The 25209-nt window shown below is 41.9% G+C and overlaps 1 protein-coding gene across 1 annotated transcript; it reads right to left on the bottom strand.

Annotated features, from left to right (window-relative positions):
- Positions 1 to 8863: 8863 nt before the first annotated feature.
- RRAGC (Ras related GTP binding C) lies at positions 8864 to 23783 on the bottom strand. Its single transcript, XM_081225822.1, has 7 exons — positions 23458 to 23783; positions 21530 to 21733; positions 20368 to 20567; positions 17738 to 17852; positions 16384 to 16526; positions 14200 to 14348; positions 8864 to 10407 (listed from the first exon to the last, which is right to left on the bottom strand). The coding sequence occupies exons 1-7, from the start codon at positions 23692 to 23694 to the stop codon at positions 10256 to 10258; spliced, it is 1200 nt and encodes a 399-aa protein (XP_081081948.1). The 5' UTR covers positions 23695 to 23783; the 3' UTR covers positions 8864 to 10255.
- Positions 23784 to 25209: the final 1426 nt, after the last annotated feature.

Raw genomic sequence — 25209 nt, 5'->3', positions numbered from 1 at the left:
TATGAAGAATATTAACTTTGTTGAGAGTTCCCTGGTGCTCAAGTGGTTAGGATTCGGTGCTTTCACTGCCGTGGCCTGGGTTCAATCCCTGGTCATGGAACTGAGATTCTACAAGTCGGTCAGCAAGGCCAAAATCTATATCTCTCTATATATATACATATATAAACTTGGTCTATTACACATTGGCAAACATTTTTTCTGGTTTAATCCTGTTTTGTTTATAGTACATTTTGACATAAAGAAGCTTTGCATTCTTATGGGGGGGGGAACAAACAGAACTCCTTGTTAATGGAGTTCTCTAATATCTTATTTCTCCTCCATACCCTCTTTGAGTGTTGACAAGCCCCTGGGACTTGGAATTAGAAGATCAACATTCCCTTACCAGCTGTGTAATTTAGGGCACCTGACTTCACTTCTCTCTGAAGCTCTGTTTTCCTTCACCTGCACCCCAACTTTTGTCAGGATGAAATTCAGCCACCACTCTAATGGCAAGAACTTTGCTATCCTGTTCACTGATACATCCTCAGGACCTAGAACGGAGCCTTGTACTCAGTAGGCACTCAGTAAATATTTGTTAAATGAGTGGAAATCATCTGTCCTGGACGCTGACCCAGGGCAGGCAAGTGGTCACCCACAGCAAGCCCAGACATCACTGTCTTGAATGGGTCAGAATTTGTATCTCCTGGTCCTGCCGTTTACATTTTTTCCATTATTCCCCAGCCCAGTAATGTATGTATTGAGTACATAGTCTAAGGACAGGCCAGTTTTGAGCACCCCTGGTGGATACGAAAGAGAGCTACTGCACAGACTCTGCCTTTAACTTAGTGATGGCTCTTGTAGGATTTCATTACACATATAGAATAATTAAAAGAGGAGATGAGGGCTTCCCTGGTGGCGTAGTGGTTGGGAGTCCGCCCGCCGGTGCGGGGGGTGCGGGTTCGTGCCCTGGACCGGGAGGATTCCATGTGCTTCGGGGCGGCTGGGCCCATGAGCCATGGCCTCTGGGCCTGCGAGTCCGGAGCCTGTGCTCCGCGACGGGAGGGGCCACGGCGGTGGGAGGCCCGTGTACCGCAAAAAAAAAAAAAAGAGGAGATGAGATGGGCCAGAATGTGGGCCAGGAGTCTTACTGAGAAGTGAGATCAAGAAGCGAAAAGCAGGACCAAGGAAATCTTGTTAAAGGAGGAGGTCCCCAGCAAGGGATTTGAAGGATGAAGACACTTCTGACATACAGAGATGAGGAGGATGGTAAGGCCAGGTGGTAAACCATGATCCAGGCTTGCTTTTTTTCCTAAGACTATTGGCCTAATGTTCTACTTGACCACAAGACAATTACATTTTATATTCATGATTTCACTCACCGGGACTATTTTACTCGCTCATTAGCACTCACAACATCTGCTAATGCACTGGTTTCAAGAAAAGCTCTCCTTTTCCACTTAGAATTGGAAACCCAGGGAAAAAATGTGAAATCCAGAACATTCAGCCTAGTCAGGTTTTCATTTCTGTTCTAAATCAGCCTCCTAAGTGGTTTGTGTTCAGACTCACAACTGTTCTTCACCTTTTTGAGTGCAGACCCATTGAAGAATGAGAAGAAAAACCAGGTTCCTTCTGGCCAGTTGGTACATGTAATTTTGCACACAAGTGCAGGAGCCCTTGAACCCCTGGTAGCCCATCCAATGACTCCTAGAGTCATACAGTGAACTCCTTGCATCAGAAGTTGGCCCTGAAGAGTATCCAGCAAACCCCAGGCTTCAAATTCTGTAATTATTATAATCTCCTTGGCCTAAAGAACATTATTTTTTGGTATATTGCAACTGGCCACAAAATCTGAATCTTTCTGGTTCACTCCTTTCCAGAAATGATTTCCTTTCTCACTCACTACCTGCCTGAGTTCCTAGCTAAGAATCACAACCCACATAGTGTGTAGGTGTATAAGTTAGGGTAATACCAACTGCTATAACAAATCAAGTCCATAATCTCAAAGACTTCACATCAGAGACGTTTATTCACAGTTTATGTAACATTCCAATGCAACTGTTTCTTGTTAGCAGATAAGCCTTGCACAATGTGTCCGGGGGATCCAGGCTCCTTCCACATCAAGGCTCTGCATTTTCAGCAGTGTTGCTGTGCTCATTAGCAGCCATCTGGTGGAAAGAAAGGATCCTGCACGGAGGATCGTGCATGAGAGGATTTTATGGGCTAGACTTGGAGTGGTGTACACCACTTCACTCACATTCTTACAGCCAGAATTCAATCATAACAGCCCATAATTGCAAGGGAAGCTGGAAATGTTATTCCTGTGCCCGAGAAGAGAAAGTTTGTTTGGTGAACAGGTATCCTGCCTCTGCCACAATGGATGACTACAGCTACTCTCAAATTGCTCTTGGGCAAGCTGTTCAGAGTCCCCATTAGCCATTTCCCTTCCTCCTTTTGTAGACTCAGCCTCTAAGGAGCTCTGTTACTACCAAGAAGACAGGCCTTTGCTCAGGCATCAGATAGATGGGACTTCAAGTTCACGTTCTGCCAGTAACTAGCAGTCGGTTCTTGGAAGTTCCTCTCTGGGCCTCAGTTTTCTTACCTGTAAAATGGACCATAAGAATAGCTCCAACCTCACGACATTGGCGGATTGCATGAGAAGGCACAAGTAAAGCTCTCAGCATGATAGCTGGCAAGTTGTAAGCAGTCAAATAGTCTAATACCAATGCTACTGCTAATAATAATTATAACAAAAATAATGCTATTATTATCATCATAGGCTAGTCCAGATTTTGAAAAGGAAGAATCTAAGAGACAAGCCGAGGCTTCTGTAAGAATTGAGATAAAATGTGATACAGGTCTGGCCTGGGGTAAAATAAAAAAGAATACTAGCGCTCAACAAGTACTTTTATAACCATTATCTTGAATCTGAAAGAAATCAAGAATAAATCATTTCAGGATTTAATAATACATTGGGAGAAGAGAGTAAAGGACCTATACAGTTGAAAATGGTCCTGCTCTCCAGTTCAGAGGTTTTTCCCAAGTCTCCAATACTCCTAGGCAAAATTAAGGTCTATTTGTTCTCACCCGTCAGGTCTCTCACTGCATTTCACATTTCAGTCTACCTGGTTTTCCTCTCACTGCAAGGATCATTCTGACTTCTTCCCCAGCGATCCTCCTCCCACTGATCTACCGTGGCCTTTGCTTAGTCCTGCCCCCACCCGCTCAGTGTCCTTCTCAACCCTCAGTTCAGCCTCCTTCCCCTCCTTCCAGCCTCATCACTCGAGTTGTCCAGAGAACATTTCCACTAAGATCCTATGACCCCTGACACTTAAATGAGTTCCTTTTTGCCAAATAGCCTGCCTTTCTCAATGATCCCATTTCCATCAATACCCTGCCACAGGGGTCATGTAGTGGGGAAACAGAGCCCAAGGAACCTTCAGTCCTAGTATCTTCTCTTCTAACCAGGAAGAACTATAATGCAGCAATAAAGCATCCTCCAAGCACAGAAATGGCAGGCAGCTCCAATTTCCAAACACAGCTATTGGGAAATGGTTAGGGCTCTAGGTTTACTTCTTAGCTCATCTTGAAAAACTGTAAAGCCAATGCCTTGCTGGGACAAGGCCCCAGTACAAAGAGTTCCACCATTGCTTTTCAGAATAAGATAGGCTCAAATAAATTAACATTCGCTTCTCAGCTGACTCATTACCTGGAATGCGAAGTTTGCATGCCTATTGAATAGAGACAGGAGAGAGAACAAAGAAAAGAGTATATACAACTTATCAAAATGAGTGTACCAGCACCTCTCTTAAAAAACAAAAACAGGGCTTCCCTGGTGGCGCAGTGGTTGGGAGTCCACCTGCCGATGCAGGGGACACGGGTTCGTGCCCCGGTCCGGGAAGATCCCACATGCCAGGGAGCGGCTGGGCCCGTGAGCCATGGCCGCTGAGCCTGCGCGTCCGGAGCCTGTGCTCCGCGGTGGAAGAGGCCGCAGCGGTGGGAGGCCCGCGTACCACAAAAAAAAAAGGGACTTCCCTGGTGGTCCAGTGGTTAATACTTGTGCTCCCACTGCAGGGGGCACAGGTTTGATCCCTGGTTGGGGAACTAAGATCCTGCATGCCATGCAGGCAAAAAAAAAAAAAAAAACAGCAAAAAGAACACTGTAGAAGATTAATATTCCATTTTTACAGACCAAGCTTCTGTCTGTTCTGCAGGCTATGTTGTATTAAACCAAATTAATTGTCACATGTCTCCTGATATTTCATCACTTTAGCTCAAAAGATGCTTTTCTTAATTGAAGTGTAGTAGATTTACAATGTTGTATTTGTTTAAGGTACACAGTAAAGTGATTCAGTTATACATACATACATATATTTTTTTCAGATTCTTTTCCATTATAGGTTATTACAAGATATTGAATATAGTTCCCTGTTCTATACAGTACATCCTTATTGTTATTATATATATAGTAGTGTGTATCTGTTAATCCCAGACTCCTAATTTATCCCTCTCCCCCTTTCCCCTTTGTTAACCATAAGATTGTTTTCTATGCCTGTGAGTCTGTTTCTGTTTTGTAAATAAGTTCATTTGTATCATTTTTTCCATTCTACATATAAGTGATATCACGTGATATTTGTCTTTCTCTGACTTACTTCACTTAGTATGATAATATTTAGGTCCATTCATGTTTGCTGCAAATGGCATTATTTCAATCTTTTTTTATGGCTGAGTAATATTCCATTGTATATATGTACCATATCTTTATCCATTCCTCTGTCGATGGACATTAGGTTGCTTCCATGTCTTGGCTACTCTAAGTAGTGCTGCTATGAACACTGGGGTGCATGCATCTTTTTGATTTAGAGTTTTCATCTTTTCTGAATATATACCCTGGAGTGGGATTGCTGGATCATATGGTAGCTCTACTTTTAGTTTTTTAAGGAACCTCCTTAAAAAGGTTTTCCACAGTGGCTGTTTCCACAGTGGCTGCAACAGTGTAAGAGGGTTGCCTTTTCTCCACACCCTCTCCAGCATTTAGTATTTGTACACATTTATTATTTGTACATTATTATTATTTGTAGACCATTCTAACCAGCATGAGGTGATACCTCATTGTAGTTTTGATTTGCATTTCTCTAATAATTAGCAATGTTGAACAAAACGTTGCTTTTTAAAGTATAAGGATCTTACAGTGGAAGTTGCAGCACTTTTCCAGACACACGTTGGTAGTAACGGGTACTTGGAGGGGTCAGAGGGTAACTAGTTTCCTTCCACTCAGTTCCTCATTGTAACTGTCCTTTTGCAATTTTCTCAATTACATTTTAAACAGTTCTGAAGATGCATTGATGTATCTAGTTCTTTTTACATTAAGATTTGTTTTTGTAGAACAAAGTCACAGCTGGGGCTTGTGGAGAGATGATATGTCTGTGGAAGGATAATGTGCTAAAGCCTTTCCTTTGCAGTGTTTTAGCTCTCAAGTGTGAAATAATTACAACAAACCTCATCTGAGGCAAAAGAAAGTGATGAAAGCAGATATTATCATTCAAATATGTGGCATTTCCTTCCATGGGAGTCTTTAAGAGAATACACATCTACAGCAGATGGCTTAGGGAACAAGTTGTTCTGCCTGCTATAGGCATGAGCATGGTGTGGTCTTCTTAAAGCCCCCTTGTAACCCGTAATCCATGAAACAAAGAATGTTATGACCTTCATCCTATCCAACCCCTTGTTAAAAAGCTGATAATGAATAGAAAAAGTGAAAATCACAAACAGCTTCACTTCCAATACAGTGTCTCAAGTCATCACTGAATATGATTTCAGGAGAAGTAACTTAAGCAATCCTTTGGATCTCTAAGTTAAGTGTACACTTAGGTGATACAGGTAATTTAAACTTTCAGAACAGAGCCAACGGGCAGGAGCCGGAAAGCTTGAGTTTAAATAATACAACACCGCCACCTAGAGGTCAAGCACTAAGGAAATGGACACTGCAGCCGGACCGGGTAAAAAGCTACAAGCTACTGCCCACACAAGAAAAGCATCACTGCCTTCACATCAAAGCTGCAATGAGGGGGCTTCCCTGGTGGCGCAGTGGTTGAGGGTCCGCCTGCCGATGCAGGGGACACGGGTTCGTGCCTCGGTCCGGGAAGATCCCACATGCCGCGGAGCAGCTGGGCCCGTGAGCCATGTCCGCTGAGCCTGCGCGTCCGGAGCCTGTGCTCCGCAATAGGAGAAGCCACAACAGTGAGAGCCCCAAGTACCGCAAAAAAAAAAAAAAAAAATCTGCAGTGAGGGACACTTAAATGAGCACGGGTTTTCTTCAACATACGGGATATTGGAGAAATGCTACAGAGTAGAAAATATGCTTTCCCCATCACTACCTATAAGGACAGGTGATGAGCAAGTCACCCAAGAAAGGGAGCAGAGAACAGACCCACCCACGTCAAGGTGCTGGGGAGGGGGAGTGGTTAGAGGGCTTTTGTAGAAGATATGGCATTTAAGCTGACCTTGGTAGGATGAACAGAATTTCTATAAGCCAAGGGAAGCAGATTCCAGGCTGAAGAACAGCATGAGCTACTAATCTCAATTGTGAAAATGCACAAAATTTCCTCTTATTTTACCACCAGTCCACTAAAGGTTGTATTAAGACACTTGGGAAATGGAATAAAAATCCTATTTCCAATCCCACTGAAAATATTCCAGTAAAGTGTCCTTTGGTATATTTATTATATGCTGCTTAAATAGGCATTTCTTAAAACAGTCAACCTTCGGAACGTGGGATATAAACCAAGGTAAACAGATTTCTCTATTGCAGGTCTTCTCAGAGAATTTAATATTTGACTGTACATAGTAAATCTCCAAGCAGAGACTACAGAATGCTGTTTCTAAAGTTTAACTATAGAATTCATGTTCTGCAAAACACCCCATGAGTAAACCCCTCCCTCCCTACTAGGGAAGCAAGGTCAAGTGGTGATTTAAGGATGCAGGTTCTGGAATCAAACTGCATGGATTCCAATTCTAGCTCCACCACTCACTATTAGGCCTCTCCAGGCCTGTTTCCCCATCTGCAAATAGAATAGAGGACCTACCTCACCAGGTACTGTGAAGATTACATGAGGTAATACACACAGAAACCACCTGAAATAATCTGTAGTAGGTGATGTCCCTTCATGTCCCTCCCGCGTGTGCTTTACACGTCCGGACTCCCAACTCCGTAGGAGCAGTTCAAGGAAGATGCTATTAAGAGAAATACACTCCAGCTATGCCCAGCTGCCACCTATAGTCCCTTGGAAGACTGTGTTCCTTCGGGGTCTCTGGGGGAAAGAAGGGGCGTGTTTAAAGTTACTTTGCTAGCTTAGGTGAAAAACAATAATGATATCCACTAATTAACCTCTTCTGGATATAACTGGAAGAGCTTTCAGCATTTGCAAAACAAAACAGGACAGATAGAGGATCTTAACAAAGCCCACGAATCACACACATTAAACTTGTGACAATCATAATTTTATCTTTAAAATCGCTTCTCTGTGTACACACAGAACTCTAAACGTAGGAGGTAAATTAATACAATTCCAAATACCTTGAACATTCTGTATTGGGACATCATTACATACGTGTCTGTGTGTGTACACGTGCATGTGTGAATGTGTGTATGTATGAATGTGTGTGAACAGGAGAGGTAGTGGTATGTAGAACAGCTCAAAACACCCTGCTGCAAAAGATTTAAAAGGTTTTATTTCACCGTCTCTCCCAGCTCTCTGAGGTAGCCAGTTGAAGATAAACACCCATCGAGATGCAAAACATTTCAGGCAAACCCTCCTTGATAGTTTTCTGATTTTTCCATTTCCTTTTCCTGAGTTGTCCCCTTTCTTCATTCACTTTATTTCTATTCCACCATTTTTCACCTGTTCTCCTTAATCACTCCCTGAATTTGTAATTTTCCACAGTAGTAGGAAAAAATATTTCTTGGGCACCTATACGCCATGGTACACTCATCTTGAGGCATCATCTCCATTGAGTCAATGGGAGCCTGAGGCTGGAGATGAAGGCAGGCAGCACTGGGCTGCCAGGTCTGCAGCACAGGCCCCCACTTCACTACTAACTAGATCTATGACTGGGTTGCCCCCTGGTTTACCCAGAACAGCGTAGTTTACACCCATTGCTCTGGCATAATTATTAATGGCATCCCTTCCACTCTCAACAGTATCCTGATTTGGAGTTTAAGTTAATATGTTCATCCTATTACCCTAGACAATGTTCTTTACTCCTCTGGACTTCAGTTCCCATAATTTCAAAAAGGATACAGGATTAGATAGTATTTTTTTAAATCTATTTTTGTGATTTCCAATTGTTTTAAAATTAAAGTAATCCAATCATGAAATTAAAGATCTTTCAACCTCTACTTCCCTCCTTTCTTTCCTTCCTCTCTTTACTCCAACCAGTTGAGACCCAACCTAACTATGTAAGCAGAACTTAACATTGAAGGGTCAATAATGAGTATCTCAGAAACTGGAAGAAATGAAAAATGAGCTGGAATCAGTGCAAATTTTGTATACTGTATTCTACTCATCTCATCCCCTGAACCGCTTCCTGGTTTGGATATCATACATCAATTATGCCAGGCCCTGGATACTCCCCACCATGAGTGAGATCTGTTGCTATGAAACACCATTTTTACCTAGACCTCCTACCCTAAATAGAAACGGGCCAGGAGATGGTTATCTGGACACAAGGCATGAAATTCCTGCAACAGGACAGAACTTGAAGTCTTGAGACATAAGGCAGTTTAACCATATGAGGCAGCAGAAGAAGAAGAAATGGATGATGACAGAGCGGGACAAGCCAGTGTTCCATCACCCCAACCTTCTATTACCTTAGGCAAATAAAAAACTTATTCTGGAGTAAATACATTTATTGATACCCATTTTATATAGTTCAATGAAATAATCTATAAATATAAAAGCATTTTTTTTTTTTTTTGGATATCACCATGGTCCATGTAAATACTCAACAGTCAGAATCGTCTGCAGGAAGCACTCCAAGTCACACGGTTAGGTTTACAGACCTGAATATACATATTTCATTAAACAGTGGCACTTATGTACTCAAGTGGTCCAGTGGCTTTGGAATATATGACTACTGGGCATGTGGAGTAAAAATAACGTGTAAGTTTAAGTCAATGGAAAAGGGTATCAACCTTCAACAAAAAGAAACAATTATGAATTAATATCCTAGGTGAAGAAAGTACCACAGTTGACACCTGGCGTCAGAATACTGAAGACGAAGTATGTTTAACGACACGCCGTGGTGCCATGTGTTCTCTTCAAGTCCCAGTGGGCAGTCCACCAGTGCCTTAGGGTCATTCAGGATCAACAAAACAGCAATTCTTAAAGGATCTCGATAGCTTAGAATAAAAGGAACGTGGGGGCTGGTATCAAGTTTAAAGAAAAGTGAGCTACATAATTCAGTGACAATGCATTTCCCTCCTAAGAGGAGGAGATTGCGGGGAAAACAAATTTTTTTAAATTCCCTTTGTTACAGTGATCAGAATCATTTATCTAACGTGGGAGCAAGAACCCAGATGTCTGGTACCCAAAACACAGGTGCAAAAATTTTCTTCTGTTTTAAAGTTTGTTCTTCAACACTTCCAAGGGAACTAATGCAGCGGCCACTGTTGAGCCTTGCTCTCGACTTGATGCAGCATAAAATTTTCTCATTTCCTCAGAAACAAATACAGGAATGTCCTTTGCTGCAGTCAGACCATGTGTCTTCTGAGTTAGCAAGCAAATGCATTTAGAAGGTCTGAGGTGTGCAAGGTCCAAAATTGAAATCTGAGAGGCAGTGTTAGAATTTAAGCAAGGCAGGATTTTCAGAGACTACTCAAATGAAAATCTAAGCGAAGCATATAAAAACTCAGTTCTTTCTATTATTTTCAACTGGTAATTGACAGCAACATTCTCTGGTAAGGATGGGTAAGTGATGTTATCTCCAGGTCCAAAATATCCCAACTACTTAAAGTAGGACCCCCAAGAGGAGAAAGACACTTGAGGTCTGTGGTCTATAGAATTCTTTTTTGCCATTTTTTTTTAAAAAAGAAATAGTAGCTTCAGTTGCACACCACTGGTTGAAGGGGTTTTCATCCAAATGAGAAACTCTACCCCTTGTCTCTAGTGCAACAGGCACCAGACTCCCACAAGCGGCAACTTCCATGTCCTGTAGCACATGGCATCTGACCCTGGAGTGAAGAATAAGCTGGCACAGACCCCGACCACCGGCATTCAGGCTAGATGGCATTTCGCGGCGTGCCATTGTGTGTCAACGCTTTCAGGCTGGGGGCACTGGTCTGGTGACCACAGCTCCTGTGAGAAGTCACACCCACCTCAAAAACCTCATGAATAGCTTTTCGGAAACAATGGAAGTTGTAGTCTATTAAACCTGCAGGAGAGAAAAAGGAGATCAGGCCTCCTGAATGTCAACTGGGAGACTATCTACTAGGAAACATTTGGTGATGGAAAAAAATAATTGATATGTATTTAAAAACATATATCCAATTGAGGAATTCTTCACACTGGCAACATGATGAAGCGTATGCCCAAGTGTTAACATTGGTTACCTCTAGGGCCTGGAAGTGACCAGGGTAAATAAAAAATCAATCAGGAAGACAAATTTGCTAAGAAAATTTACAATGAAATCTAAAGTGAAAGTAAAATACTTTTTGATTTATCGAGATTTTCCTTTTACAAGTCTCTGAGGCAGCCAAAGAAAAGCTGAAGGAAACAGTTGGAACAGTTTTGCAAACTGCTCAATAGAGCCATGGGGTTGAGAGGTGTCAGAGAGGCGCATCAGGCAGAGCCTCAGGAAGCCTGCTTCCCCTATACGGGAGGTAAGGCAGCTCCATCCTCATCTGCTTTATGAACTGGCTTCCAAATAAGATTTTGGTCAAACAAAGGGCTCCCTACAGGTACGTATGGACATATGGCCAATTCTGGCCACTGAGATAAATACAAGTGTGTGAGACTTCTGTGAAGTCTCCTTAAAAGGAAGACTTCCCTATTCCTCCCCATTCCTCCTTAACGTCCAGAATATGGATAAGATTGCTGGAGCTCCAGGAGCCATTCCAGATCACAAGGAGAACTTGAGAATAGAAGCCAGTGCTGAGAAGGGCAGAGCAGAAAGAGAGGACTTATGTCCTCGAGGATACTGGGACGTAAAGACAGCACACGAGAAAGAAATCACAACAATCTGATGTTAAAATGACTACTGGGAAAGAAGTCCAAAGGTGGGAGAGCTAAGTGCAGGGCAAGAGCAGCAATGAAAGCTGCAGGTGTGAGGCAGAGCTCTGAGGATACGAGCAGGATTTAATCGGGCAGGAAAGGAGGGCAGAATCACAAGACCACAGCAGGGAGCCGGCAGTGAGGAAACACAGCACACAGGTGGACAACAGGAAAGAAACTGGTCTGGCTGGAGATAGGGGTAGAGAAATTTGGGGAGAAGTACTGGGAATGGAGTCTGAATAAGCAGGTTAGAGTCAAATTACAGAGGTCCTTCAGATTCAGGAAAAAATAAAAGTTTTAATAAGTTCAACTACATTAAAACTGACTTCTATGCAAATGGTAAAATTAAACTGACAATCAAGGAAATGTGAACACTGGCTGGATATTTGATGATATTATGAAATCACTGTTAAGTTTTCTTTTTTTTTTTTTACACATCTACTGATGGTAACACTGCTATGCTTTAAAAAGCGCACTACCTCTTACAGACACCTGCTGACATCTGTATAGACAAAATGATTTGATGTTAGAGATTTGCTTCAAAATAACCCAGTAGGGAAAAAGGTATAGCAAGCAAATAAGAATGGCTATGATTTTGATAACTGTTGAATCTGGGTGATAGATAAAAAGGGGTTCCTCACATTATTTTCTCTACTTTTTTGTGTTTGACAGTTTCCACAACAAAAGAGCAAAAGATAATAATTAGTTGTGAGGAGGATATACAGCAAATAAGACTGACCATGTCTTGATGACTGTGAAAGCAGGGAGATGGGTACATGGAATCACTGTGCTAGTCTACTTTTGTGTATATTTGAAAATTTCCATAACCAAAAGTTTAAAAAATTTTTAAAGATTAGAATGGAGAAAAATAAAGAACTCCTAAGAAGTACAAAAAAGACACAGTACAAAAAAGATAAAAGTATATGAACAGATAAATTACCAGAGAAGACACCTGAACAGACATAAAAGGGTACCTGCAGTGAAAAAGATGCTTGCTCTAACCCATAATTAAAGAAATAAAAACCAGAGCCAAATGAGGTTCCATTTCACACCTACCAGACTGACAATAACTAAACAGTCTAACAATATCAAACATTATCAAAGACATGAAGTGACAAGAACTCCCACAAAGCACTGTCTGGGGTGAAAATAAAGCCACTTTGGAGAGCAATTCAATAATGCCTAATAAAGCTGAAGACATATGTCCTCTTTAAATTTCACTCCTAAATACTTATTACTCTTGAGAAATTCTCCATATGTGCAAAGGCAAACTTGTTCATGAGCATTACTTGCAAAACTATCTGTAATCTTAAAAATCATCTACATGTCCAGCAAGAAGAATATAAATTGTGGTATATGCAATCCATAGACTACTGTGTGGCAGTGACAACTGAATGAACGAACTGGAGCTACATCTATCGATACAGATAAATCTCAAAAACAATCTTGAATGAAGAGAAACAAGCAAGTTGCAGAAGACAACTTACCTTTGGACATCATTTACACAAAGATACACAATATCCTATATTGTTTAAGGATAGATATGAAGTGAAAGACTAAATCATGCACAGGAAAAAGAAAACACTACATTCAACAGAGTGCAAGAGGGGGGTTTCAACTGAGAAACACACAGAGGACAAATATGTATTTGTCATGTTTCAGTTCTTAAGCTCAAAGGTGAATAGTCACATTTTTGTTGTACCCAAAACACTTTGTATATCTAAAATATTTCAGTAGTATCAGTGAAATAACATTAATTCATTCAATATTAATTAATATCACAAACCCAGGCAGAAGAGCAGGGACTTGTTGCAGTGAATAACAGAGAGTTACTATAGATCCTTGAGTAGTTAAATAACATGATAAAAGGAATTTTCTGAAATCTAGTCTGCCTTTAGAATAAAAGATGATACATGCTGAGCCCTTAATATGTATGTTGAATGCAGCACCACAGGCTGGAGGAATGAGGACCTGGATTGGAGTCACCAACAGTGGAAATGGAAAGGACACCCGAGAAACAGTTCCAAGAAACAAATGGTAAGATTTGGTGAAAACTGAATGTAAACACAGGAAAAGAATGGAAAAAGGAAAACACAGAATGCTCTCTGTGAGATGATCTGCAAGAGCCTCATGGGCAATTACACCATATGATTACCTGACTGCACATAGCTAAGCTTGGACACCAGAAAAATGGCGTAACGAGTAACAGAAGTAGAGCAGCCAGGATGGTCATGAAACAAAGGGGAAAATATTCATCAGTTTTTGACACCATGGACAAGATAAAATATTTAAGTGAAGATGTCTTACTAATAGCTCCAAACACAGGATGGAAACACAGGCCCAAGCCAGAGTTGGAGAGGTGAATTTTTCAATCAACTACACAGAGAAGATTAACGGAAGGCATGGATTAGATGCGCTGACCAGGAGAATTAAGTGAAGAAGTGGGCAGGAGACCTGGCTCTGAAGAACACTCAAAAAGAAAAACAGTAGAAACAGGACAGGTGGTCAGAGAAACAAACACATAGAAGAACCCGGAGAGTTCTGCTTTAGGGAAGCAGAGAGAAGAAAGCTTGAGGGAGGAGGGACTGACAGGGTCACATGCTTCAGAAGGCTGAAGAGGCCACAGAATGAGAAAAGGCCACTGAACGCAGGAAGAAGGAGACCTAGTAACCTCTCAAACAGCCTCAGCAGACTGGTTCAGGTGGAAGCCAAACCGTAGGCAGTAGACAGGTAATGGAAGGAGGTAAAATGAGAGAGGCTAGAATAAAAAACTTGATTTAGAATAGAAGGCCAAAAGAAGGCAGGAGAAAGTCTGCACTCTACGTGGACGGGAGGGCACAAAAGTAGTTTGAGCTGGTAAATCCTCTAACACTGCAATATTGTTTTTTCTTGCTTTCAAGAACCTAAGAAATTATGACAAAGAACTTGAAGAAATCTTTTAAAAATGCATTACCTTTTCGTTCAAAACTCTCTTCCCTAAGGATGCAGACCAGTGCCAAAAATTTAGTCACCTCCTTTAAATACAGGACCGTTGTGTTATTCAGCTTGATGATGGCCATAGATTCTTTGTCGTAAGCACTTCCACTTCCATCTTCCTTTAACCTGTTTTAAAACAAAGTATCATCCAGTAGAGGTTTCCCAACTCAGCATTTTGTCACATTTGCACAACAATAAGGGTTTCCACCCAGTTTCCTGAACGTCTTTTGAGAAAGGAGAATGCCCACTCGCCCTTATTGGAACAGAAGCTGTGTTTAGCTATGGGTGCGCAGCCCATGCTGCAGTATTCATTCCTTGCGCTCACATCACCTTGTTCACCTAGGATGCATGGAACACAGCAGGTTTCCAATCTTCCCTCACACTAATTGGTGCTGACACCCTCTACAAATAAAGAAGGACCTGAAATATGAAAACTGCCATCAGTGAAAAAGGAGTAAATACAAAAACTAAAATAAATAAATACGGTCCCATTCAAAAAACATAAATCAAGAGTCAAGTAAGCAGGACTTCCTAGTGGCACAGTGGTTAAGAATCTGCCTGCCAATGCAGGGGACACAGGTTCGATTCCTGGTCCAGAAAGATCCCACATGCCAGAGAGCAACTAAGCCTGGGCGCCACAACTACTGAGCCTACACTCTAGAGCCCGCAAGCCACAACTACTGAGCCCGCGTGCCACAACTACTGAAGCCTGTGTACCTAGAGCCCGTGCTCCGCAACAAGAGAAGCCACCGCAATGAGAAGCCCGCGCACTGCAACAAACAGAAGCCTGCAAGCAGCAATGAAAACCCAATGCAGCCAAAAAAAAAAAAAAAAAATCAAATAAGCAGCAAACTGAACTTCAATAAAGCATACCAAATTGCACACATGTATTGTGTTAATAACGAAGTAATGGCTATTTCTCTTCTTTTTTATAATGTACTTTATCATATATAATGTAGTTTACAGTGTACCTTATACTGAAAATAAACTTTATAACTAAATTTGATTTTTTTAATTATAAAAATTGGCTTATGAAAATTTGATTTGTTTTAAAGAAAAAGCGAATGTTCTATTTCATCTATTTTTAAAATTAGGAATAGGAACATGAAACTTTTCTGCATAACCTATGGACAAAATCTCATTTTCACTGTGGAAAGAATAAAAACAAAGGAGAGCATATAATCACAAAACTGAAAAAGAGACAGGAATGCAAGACAAGAATAGACAGGTAAAGAAGAGGTAACACAAATGCATTCTCCTACCCAGAGGCAGCTGGACAAAGACACTGACAAGTTAGGCGGAGAGAGCAAGGTAAAGGGTAGGGACAGAGAGATGAAAGAGGAATTTAGACTAGGTGGAGCAGAGAGGAACAACAGATAAAGGACACAGGTATCAGAAAGCAAAGGTAGTGTCAGAGCATCGAGAAAGTGCATTCTGAGGACTGATATTAATACATGAGATGAATCAGGGCTATTAGACGCTGCAGAGGTTACTGGCTTTTGAAACACCAGTAAATTCACCAAAGTTTCTTTTGAAACACCAGTAAATTCACCAAAGTTTTCACTTGTCCTCTGGGTTATTCTACAAAATCACTTCTTTGCCAGCTTTTACAAATTTCTGTATAGAGTGTGGTAAATATGCATAAAACAAGAGTTTATATTTTAGAGACTTATTTTGGAAACTTAGATGTATAGGTCAAATGTTTATAAGTTCTTCTGACATCCAGAATTCTGATTTCCTTGTTTCTGAGCTCTTTGAAAGATTAAGGATCCCTCAGTTCCACAAAACCTGAGATTAAATTAGGAACCAGTACATACTTTGTTATTCAGAGTGTTTTAAATAAATTAATCTTATTTATTGATCCAGCTAAGTCGCAGTAGTGAGAAGACACAGTACAAAGCCCCCAAATAATAGCAGGTGAAACTTTCAGTGATAGTAAGTCTGGCACTAGTCACACCGCTCTTATCCACCTATTCCGAAGGAGTAAGACCCAGCGGCCCACCCACACAGAAATCATGCTCCAAATTGAAGCACTATGGTCAGAACAATTCTACTTCATACAGTACTTGCTAGACGCCTCAGAAATTAATCCCCCTGACAAATCAGGCTGGTAGTCTTCCCCGTATCTGAGATCTTGCAGAAATATATATGTACAACTTACCCATATATACAAGACACATCAATTACAACATCAATCATGTCACAGCAAAGTTCATATGACTGCATATCCACAGGAGAACTGTCTGTTGCAATGTAGATTTTGCTGACAACATCGAAGAGAAAAGCTTTTTCAATACCTGAATTCTTGAAAAAACAAAGTTGAGTGTTCATTTTTTTTTTAAGAATCACATTTGTAAACTTATCAAAGATCTTGAATCACTGATTAACATCCAAGAGCATTTTTAATTATACAGCCTAAAACCAAAAGAGCAAATAGTACTTGCTTAGGAGACACTTCTCTTATCCAAAGAATAAAAGTGGAATTATTTCTCTGCTCTGATTTACTGACATAATCGCACCAGTCAAATTTGTTTTTTCTTCATCCTCTTTACTTAAATGAATTATTTCCTAAGACGCCACACACACACCCAAAAAATTCTCCAAAAATCAAGCCATGCTACATTTTCAATAATCCTTTTTGTGGCAATAATCAATCTCTGCTTCAAATGACCTTGCTACCAGAAAGGCTTGATGTGGCAATTAGCAAACCATAAAAGAATGTTTCACGTCAACATCTAGCATAACCCAAAAAGCCCAAAGAATTGGGGATCACTACACATTGAGTCCTTCAAAGAAATGTTTGGGAAATATAGTGGCTGAATGCTAAATTTATTGGAAGAATATCCTTTTTTATTAAGCTGAATCCTCAAAATAAGTAATGTGAAATATGACACAGATTATAGTTAGTAAGGAAAGGATCAATTTTTCAATGTGACCTCCAATAAGGCAGAGATTAAGTCCAATTCCCAAAACCCAGTCTACCCTACTTACTACTTTTCCTTCAGGAAATAGATACCATGAAGATATTAATTCAGAAAGCATGAGAAAATTTTTCATCAGGGCATTTTAAAACAAGAAAAAGTGAGTATGAAGGAAAAAATTCAGAAAATAACTCAAGCCTTTTTTGTTTGTTTGTTTGGTTTTTTTTGTTTTTTGCGGTACGCAGGCCTCTCACTGTTGTGGCCTCTCCCATTGCGGAGCACAGGCTCTGGATGCGCAGGCTCAGCGGCCATGGCTCACAGGCCCAGCCGCTCCGCGGCATGTGGGATCCTCCCGGACCGGGGCATGAACCCGTGTCCCCTGCATCGGCAGGTGGACTCTCAACCACTGCGCCACCAGGGAAGCCCTCAAGCCATTTTTAAAATGTTTTTATTACTTACTTTACACTTAATTGTATTATTAGTCCTTAAGCTTGATTCAGACTAATTCCAGCCATTTTTTGGAGAACTTGATAACACAAATATATTCAACAAAAACGGAACCAGAAACTACAGTGAATTAAATAGCTCACTTACTGATATAAAGATATTTAATAGATTTTCCAAGGTCGGTAGTTGTGGGATAAGTTTCTGCACCACCTTACTAAAGGCTTCAAATATTGAATGGTCATAGATACTAGTCAAATAAAAGCTGAAAAACACAACATAGTTTGATTAATTTGAAAAATCTTAAGTCCAGTGACAATTATCATGATACATAAAATTTTAAGTTTCTTAACATTTGATTTCCGTAACTTCAAATAAAGCCTCTTTATCTTGTGTACCATCCCCATCATGCAAGATGACAAATGCAGTTTCCCCACCTGGCTTGTAGCTCTCCATCCCTTCATTGCATTTACACAGAGGGCAATTGAGGCAGTACACAGGGAAGCATTTTCAGATGCAGAAACCTGAATGTTCACCTAAGTCTTTGCAATCTGATCCAAAAACCTTGGTTTCTTAAGCCCATAACTGACAAAAACCAAGATAAAAGAGAAAGCTCATAGGAGATAGGTGACATTTATTAAATAAGAATACAATACAGGTCTCTACTAAAATGTTACTGCTTCAGAAAGTTCCTTCCTGACCCCCCTACCTAAAATAGTACCCCTGTACCCATTACTTTCAACCCCTTTCCCCTAATTTGTTTTTCTTCACAGCACTGGTAAATACTTAAAATTATACTATACATTTATTTATAAGTGCTTCTGAGCTGTCTCATTCATCAGAATATAAGCTCCATGAGGACAGAGACTCTGTCAGCCTTGCTCACAGCTGCAGGCCCACTACCCTGAAGAGTGCTCATAAACATTTGGTGAATAAATGAATGAATAAAACTGGAGCTTAGAATTTATGTAAATAACATATTAAGGAGGATGAGAGCAGGGGCTCTAGAGAGAATGGAACAGCTATCTGGAGGCCTAAGAGGATGCACAGTGAAGTAAAACTTGTAGATTTAACCAAACACATATTTGAGAGAGAGAGACCTTTAACAATAACAGTGTGGTCAATTGTACCTACTTTTTCACTCAGGAAATACACGCTTCGTTATAAAGTTGTATCCATTATATAATTATAAACACAAATTACAAAGTCAGAGACACATAACTGTTTATATCACACTTTGTACCTGATTCAAAGATACTTTCAAAGAGCTCACCTAAGAAGTTAACCTAGATGGGGCTCTAATCTAGATGTTAGAACAGTGGCACAGGTGAGACCAAGATGATCCCCCCACAGGCACTAGGGTCAAAGGAATATTTTGGCAATGTGAGAAGGTCCTGCAGGAACTATGAGGCTTGGAGGTGGATGGGGACAGGGAAGAACCTCCAAGCCACAGGGCATTTCATAGTAAGCTAAGTTTCTGGAAATTGGAAATCAAATACAGCCTCATCCATAGGCCTGCTAGTTATTAATAAAGCTTAATGCTGTTAACAAGGCCTAGGGCCCCACAGAGAACTGGAAAAAGGGATGGTGCGTACCAATGAGGTGGGGTGCCCTGGAAAGGGACACAGACATGGTGTTAAGAGGATCAGAAGGGTTCCCATGGGCACTGGAGAACACAGGACAATCGTGGCTTCAAATCCATCATTCATGGTGGAAGAATAAGATTGAAGAATTTTATGGGAAGATACTTTCACTTTCTCCTACAAATACTGCTGAATTTTTTTAAAGCCTGAATTACTTGCACATATTTTAATCCAGGCTAGAGGTCAATGAGACTTTTCTATGTGGTTTCCTAGGAGAATAACAGAAAGATCTTGGAGCCAGAGGCCCTAGAGAATATTAGGGGTTGGAAAATGGGGGTTGGCTTGAGCCTATAGAGAAGTCATTATAACAGACCAGGGATAAGGAAATAGCTATGGTTTGTCTCTCGCCTGCTTCCCCTTTAAGCTGTTTATATCATCAAAAGAACATTTTCTTGGGTACTTTTTATTAGTCATTTCTACCTAAACCATAAAAAAATAAATAAATAAGATGTAGGAAATATCTCTTATACACTTTCAGAACACAAGTACACAAATCATCAATCCTATCTAGTAGATGTTCTTTAATAATTTCTTAATATTTAATTATGAATCGGCAGTTCTTTAAACTTGAGAGTTCTTTAAACATGATAAGATACACTCACTTAACCCAATTTTTAGAGATTCATAAAAGCATAAGTGTTTTAAAAAACATAAACAAGATACATTAGAGTCCAGACATTAAAGTGTACCCTCTTTAAAAAGCTCTTCCTACTGAAACAGATACTGTGAAAGCTCAAGCTACACTTTTACAACAAATGCGACAGAGATTCCTTGAACTGAGGCAAAAAGGAAAAAAAAATAATAATAATAATGAAACTAAGAGAGGGGAGCCCCAAAGCAGACTTATGCCATGAGGAAACAGCCTGACTCCAGTCTCTTGAGATGAATTTGTAAACGCACCTACAGAAACACACTTCACATGACTTCCACCTCTGGGAAAATGCAAAAAAGGGGGAAAGTAACTTCTCATAACATCAGGCTCCCAAACCTGCTTGAATTCAACAACAAAGAGATCAAAAACATTACGGATTTGGGAAGGGTATACCAGTAACAGAGAGCTACGTGTTTGTAATGACAGAGATGGGAATACATTTACACACTTTCCAGGGCTCTCATATCAAACACACAGGTTGTTACCTAAGGTGGAGTTTTTCTAGCCCAGCATCTGCAAGGTCATCATTGGCCCTTTGATGAATGTCCCTCTGTGTTTCTATTTTGTGATCATCAGACAGACCATCAACTTTGTGAATAAAAACCTCAAAATTCATGTCTGGGTTAACTTTGTAGGCTTTAGAAACAGTAATGTGAAGTCTTGTTAAAGCCTCCATGTAGTCATCCTGTAAGTCAGAACAAAATATTTTTTAAAAAGAAATCTTAAGAAAGCCTCAAACTACCTCTTTCCCCAACCACAGAAAATATATTATCCCAATTATTCATAAATATTCAAACATCCAAATACATTAACTTATACCACTAAACAGATCTTCAATCGCTCAAGATAAAGAATTCAACTACCAAGTTAATGCTTGTAATTTTTAATACTGATAATATAAGGAAAGGAAATGGGAAATGGACACTTCTTCCCAACAGAATTTTTAAAGTAATCCCAGCTCTGCCATTTATTAGATGTGTGACTTTAAGCAGGTTGCTTAAACTCTGTGATCTCAGTTTACTTACCCATAAAATCAGAATTACTGTACATACCTCCCAGTTTTGTGAGGACATTAATTAGGTCATGTATATGAAAGCAGCCATTACAGAGCCTGTCACTCAGAAAGCATTCCTAACTAATGCTTAAGCTTAGAAAAAGTAAGATTCTTAAGGATGGAGACACGTCCCATCAGTCTGAGTGCCCGCCACATTCTAGGCCCTCAATAAGTGCTCCTTGGGCTAAACCCTACTTGGTCAACTAAAGAAACTATTCACTTTAATATTTACTGACTCAGTTCTCACATTCCTCCTTACATTATGGGCACTGATGAGACCTTTTCAGCGAGTGACATCACTATTGTAATAGTTAATAGAGTACAGCAATATCTACTATTAACAAAAATGGAACGCTGCTCACTAACTAGAACTCAGGGATATAAACCATATCTCCTAGTCATCTGATATTCTGTACTTGCACAATGGCATGCCTGTTCCCAAAGCACCTCTGCAGGTACATCTCTCGCACTGTTAGGGAATCTACTGGCAAAGAAATAAGCTGCAAGAAGCACATGACAAATAAACAACTTTCCTTTGTTCCTACATCTTCCGTCACCAAAGAAGAAAAGTAAACATTATCATTTCTAACTACCTGTGCATCAATGACATATATCAAAGCTCCTGTTCCCCTGAAGATCATCTCGTAGTCAAAAGTAGGGTCGAAAAAGTCCATTTGCCCAGGAAAATCCCATATTTGGAAATTCACAAAGGAGCTATTTGAAATGTCATCTTTGTAAATCTTGTTGGTACTTTCCAAAAAGAGGGTCTCGTTGGGTGACATTTTATGAAACACCACCTGTCAAAAGAAAGAAAACAATTTAATAACTACTCCACTTTTTATTTAAAATACAGAACTCCACCCTGAATTAACATAATTTAAAGAACTTAATCCTATAGCAAAAATTTTAAAAGAGGTAAAAAGTGAATGGTGTATCCACTGGTACCCACTATCCTTTAACTTCTAACAGAAGACACCAAATTACTGAAACCAAATCACCAGAAAACCTGAAACTTTTCTGCTATTTTCTGTCTGTATTCAATACTAGCAGTAGCAATGTCTCTCATTTCAGTTTGATTTTTTTTCTGTAAAACTATCAATTCTGCCAAAATCTGCTTTAAGATTATGAAAACTTATAGCTAAAGTTTAAGCAGTTTTGTTCACTGAAAACTTACTGGAATGCCCACATCAGGCTCTGAAAAATAATCAGAAATGAAACTGACTGGACCCTGCCCTCAATAGGTTTGCAGTCGTGTGGAAGAAATGAAACAAAGGCAAATTACACCAAGCAGAAAGTGACATATTGAGGGAGGAGGAATATATGTGGGGAGGGGAAAGAATGGGAGTTGACAGGGAAAAGACAGCTCCCAAAGAAATGGTAAAGGCAATTGTTAAGAATCAAAATTATCACAATCTATACAATTCTAACACAAAACTAATTTGCCTCTCTGTTACTTTCTACATGAGGAAAATGGATAGTTACTCCCAAGGCTTAGATAGTGAGTAACAAGTGAAAAGAATTAAAATCAGTTTGCTAAAAACCTACCATAAATGTACTCAGATTTTGCTGTAAAGGTAAAAGATAAATAAAACACAGTAATCCATTACATGTGGAAGAAGGTTACTTTTTAAAAACATCATGTCTACAGAATATCATGCAGAGATTTATTCTGGAGAGACCTCTGCAACAGAGTGGAAAGGGCAAAAGGTCAGGTATCTAGCATTTTATCGCCAGCTCACTTTGTGTGTAAGAGCCATGGCTGATGAAGGAGGTCAACCCTGCCTCTATTTCCCCCTTATTAAAAAGTGAGGAACCCTCCATCCGTTCCCGACATTGCCCAAGTGAAAGCACATGGACTGACAAAGGTCTGCAAATATTCTCCAGGTCTCAAAATTTTTGTAGCCACACACAAACGGGGGAAAATAACTAGTAATTAAACTCACCGGGCCACAAGTACTAAAATAGGTGGAAGAACAGCCCCCAAATCCCACAAATGTCACAGTGAAGTCTCTTTCGTACTAGTAACAAGAGCAAGCATTACAAAGGCCAAAGAGTCACTACTCTTTCTGACGCTGCTCCCTGGGGCTCACCTGGGAAGCCCTGAAAACTCAGATCACCTGAAGTGAGAGGCACAAACACAACCGGGTCCGGGGACGGAGTGTGCGAAGTTCTCCAAGTTAGAACCGGGGAACAAGTCTCAGTTTCGTGAATGGTACAGGGGCTGGGTCCCAGGAGGCGAGGTCCCGGGCGGTGCCACGGGCACCTGCCTCGCTCCGACCACTCGGGGAGCGCGGGGACCCAGTCGGCCTCGGCTGACCTGGGCGTGGACTCCAAGATCGGGGTCCCGGCGAGGGCCGCGCCCGGGCTCTGCTCCCCGGAGGAAAAGAGAAAGCGCGCTGGGACAGCCCGGCCGGCCACCCCAGCCGCCGCCCTCCTCGGGGCCTCCCCCCCGGCGGCCACCCGCGCCCCCGGGTAGAGGAGGGAGGGGGAGGGGCGCAGGGGCCGACGAGGCCCCACTCACCTTCTGGATGGAGGACTTGCCGCTGCGCCTGAGCCCCATGAGCAGAATCCTAGGCTTGGAGCTGTCAGCGCCCCCCGGGCCACAGCCTCCGCCGGCCCCCGCCCCAACCCCGCCGCCCGCCGCTGCCGCCTCCTCTTCTTCCTCCTCCACGCCGTAGCCGAAGTCCTTTGGGAACGAGTCCGCCGGGCCGTAACTGCCGGCGAGGGGCGTCTCCTCCGCCCCGTACTGCAGGGACATGGTGCTGGAGCCGCCGCCGCCCGCGCCCTGACAGGCCACGCCAGGCCGAGCCAGGCCGCCGCCTCCCCAGGCCGCCGCCGCCACCGCCCCCGGCAGCCGCCACCGCCATGCGGCCCGCCCCCCGGAGCCCGGCTCTCATAGGCTCGGCGCCCGGGCCCGGCCCCTCATTGGCCGCCCGAGCTGTCACTCGGGAGCAGCAAGGTAGGTGGTGCCCGTCACGTGCCCGGAATCACCTGACTCGGAGCTGTGGAGGGGGAGGAGGAGTCACGAGGAGGGTGGCCCGGCCCGACTGAGCCTTGAGCCCTCTGCCCTCCGCCCCAGCCCGCACTTCGGCCCTGCCCAGCCACGTACCTTGCTCCTCACCGCTCTCCTGCTTTCTTCCGGGCTCCGGAGGCCATCGCAATGGGAGATGCTCTCTGGGCACTTGGGAGAATTGACTGTCCTCCTACTACTATTGTGCTCGCCCAACCAGTATTTATTGATGCCCGCGAAGTCCTGGGGCACAAGGGGCACAGAACTGGAACCGCCTTGGACCCTGCCTGCCCTCAAGTTGCTCCAAGATTAATGGGGATCGGACCTCTGCGTAAGTAGCTTCCGTACGAGATATCAAATCGTAAGGTCAAAGGTACAGATAAAAATGCTCGGGAGTTGGGTGGATGGGAGCATCTCTAAGGAGCTGGCGTCTGAATAGGTCTAGAAGGATGGATATGGTTGGGATGTGCAAAGGTATGGAGGAGGAGCCAGCCAGAGTGAGGGCAAAGCGTCAAACAAGGCAGAGTCATGGGTGAGATAGTTCGTTCTGGCAGGTAACTGGACCCTGATAGGAAAGCAAGTGCGAGCAAGGGAGAATGTCTTATCCACTTTCTTCAGCAAATCACTGACAGTGAATACTCCTGCCACTTCACACTCATCAGGACCAGATTCCCCCTCCTCCCCACCCGAAGTCTACTTCTTCAGTAATCCTGTCCACCCATAGAACATTGCCTCTTCTATGACCTCCTTCAGATCAGAAACCAAAGGAATGAATAAAGAAAGCAAACCAAAGCAAATGCTTATCACCAATATGTTTGGGAAAGCTAGAGGAATTTTTACTCTTCGGTCAGGCTTTAGAATTGGAAATCTGACAAAAGAGGATCCTCTTCCTGAAGGGGGCATGGGTGGTGGTACTGATCTTCCAAGGAAACTAACTTCTTGATTATGAAGGGAAAGCATGTATGCAAATCTGGGACTTGGTTCTGTCTGAATGTCGAAGTTAAAGGTAGGACACATACTTAGAGGTCATCTAGTCCAACCTCTCACCTAAAGAGAATCCACTCTACAGTGTCTCTGACTGATAGACATGCAGCATACACTTCAATAGATCCCAGGGAAGAGAGCTCACTATCAACAGGCATCCAATTCCACTGTGGTAAAACTTTGTTTAAAAGTCTCTTATTCAGGCCAAAAATCACACTCCCTGGAGCTTATATACCAGAGTCTATAAGCAGTGGTCTTCATCTTTTTCACGACAGCACC

The sequence above is a fragment of the Mesoplodon bidens genome, assembly GCF_964165515.1.
Source record: "Mesoplodon bidens genome assembly, chromosome: 2".
NCBI classification, from domain to species: domain Eukaryota; kingdom Metazoa; phylum Chordata; class Mammalia; order Artiodactyla; family Ziphiidae; genus Mesoplodon; species Mesoplodon bidens.
This window is presented reverse-complemented; position numbering and strand designations above follow the sequence as displayed.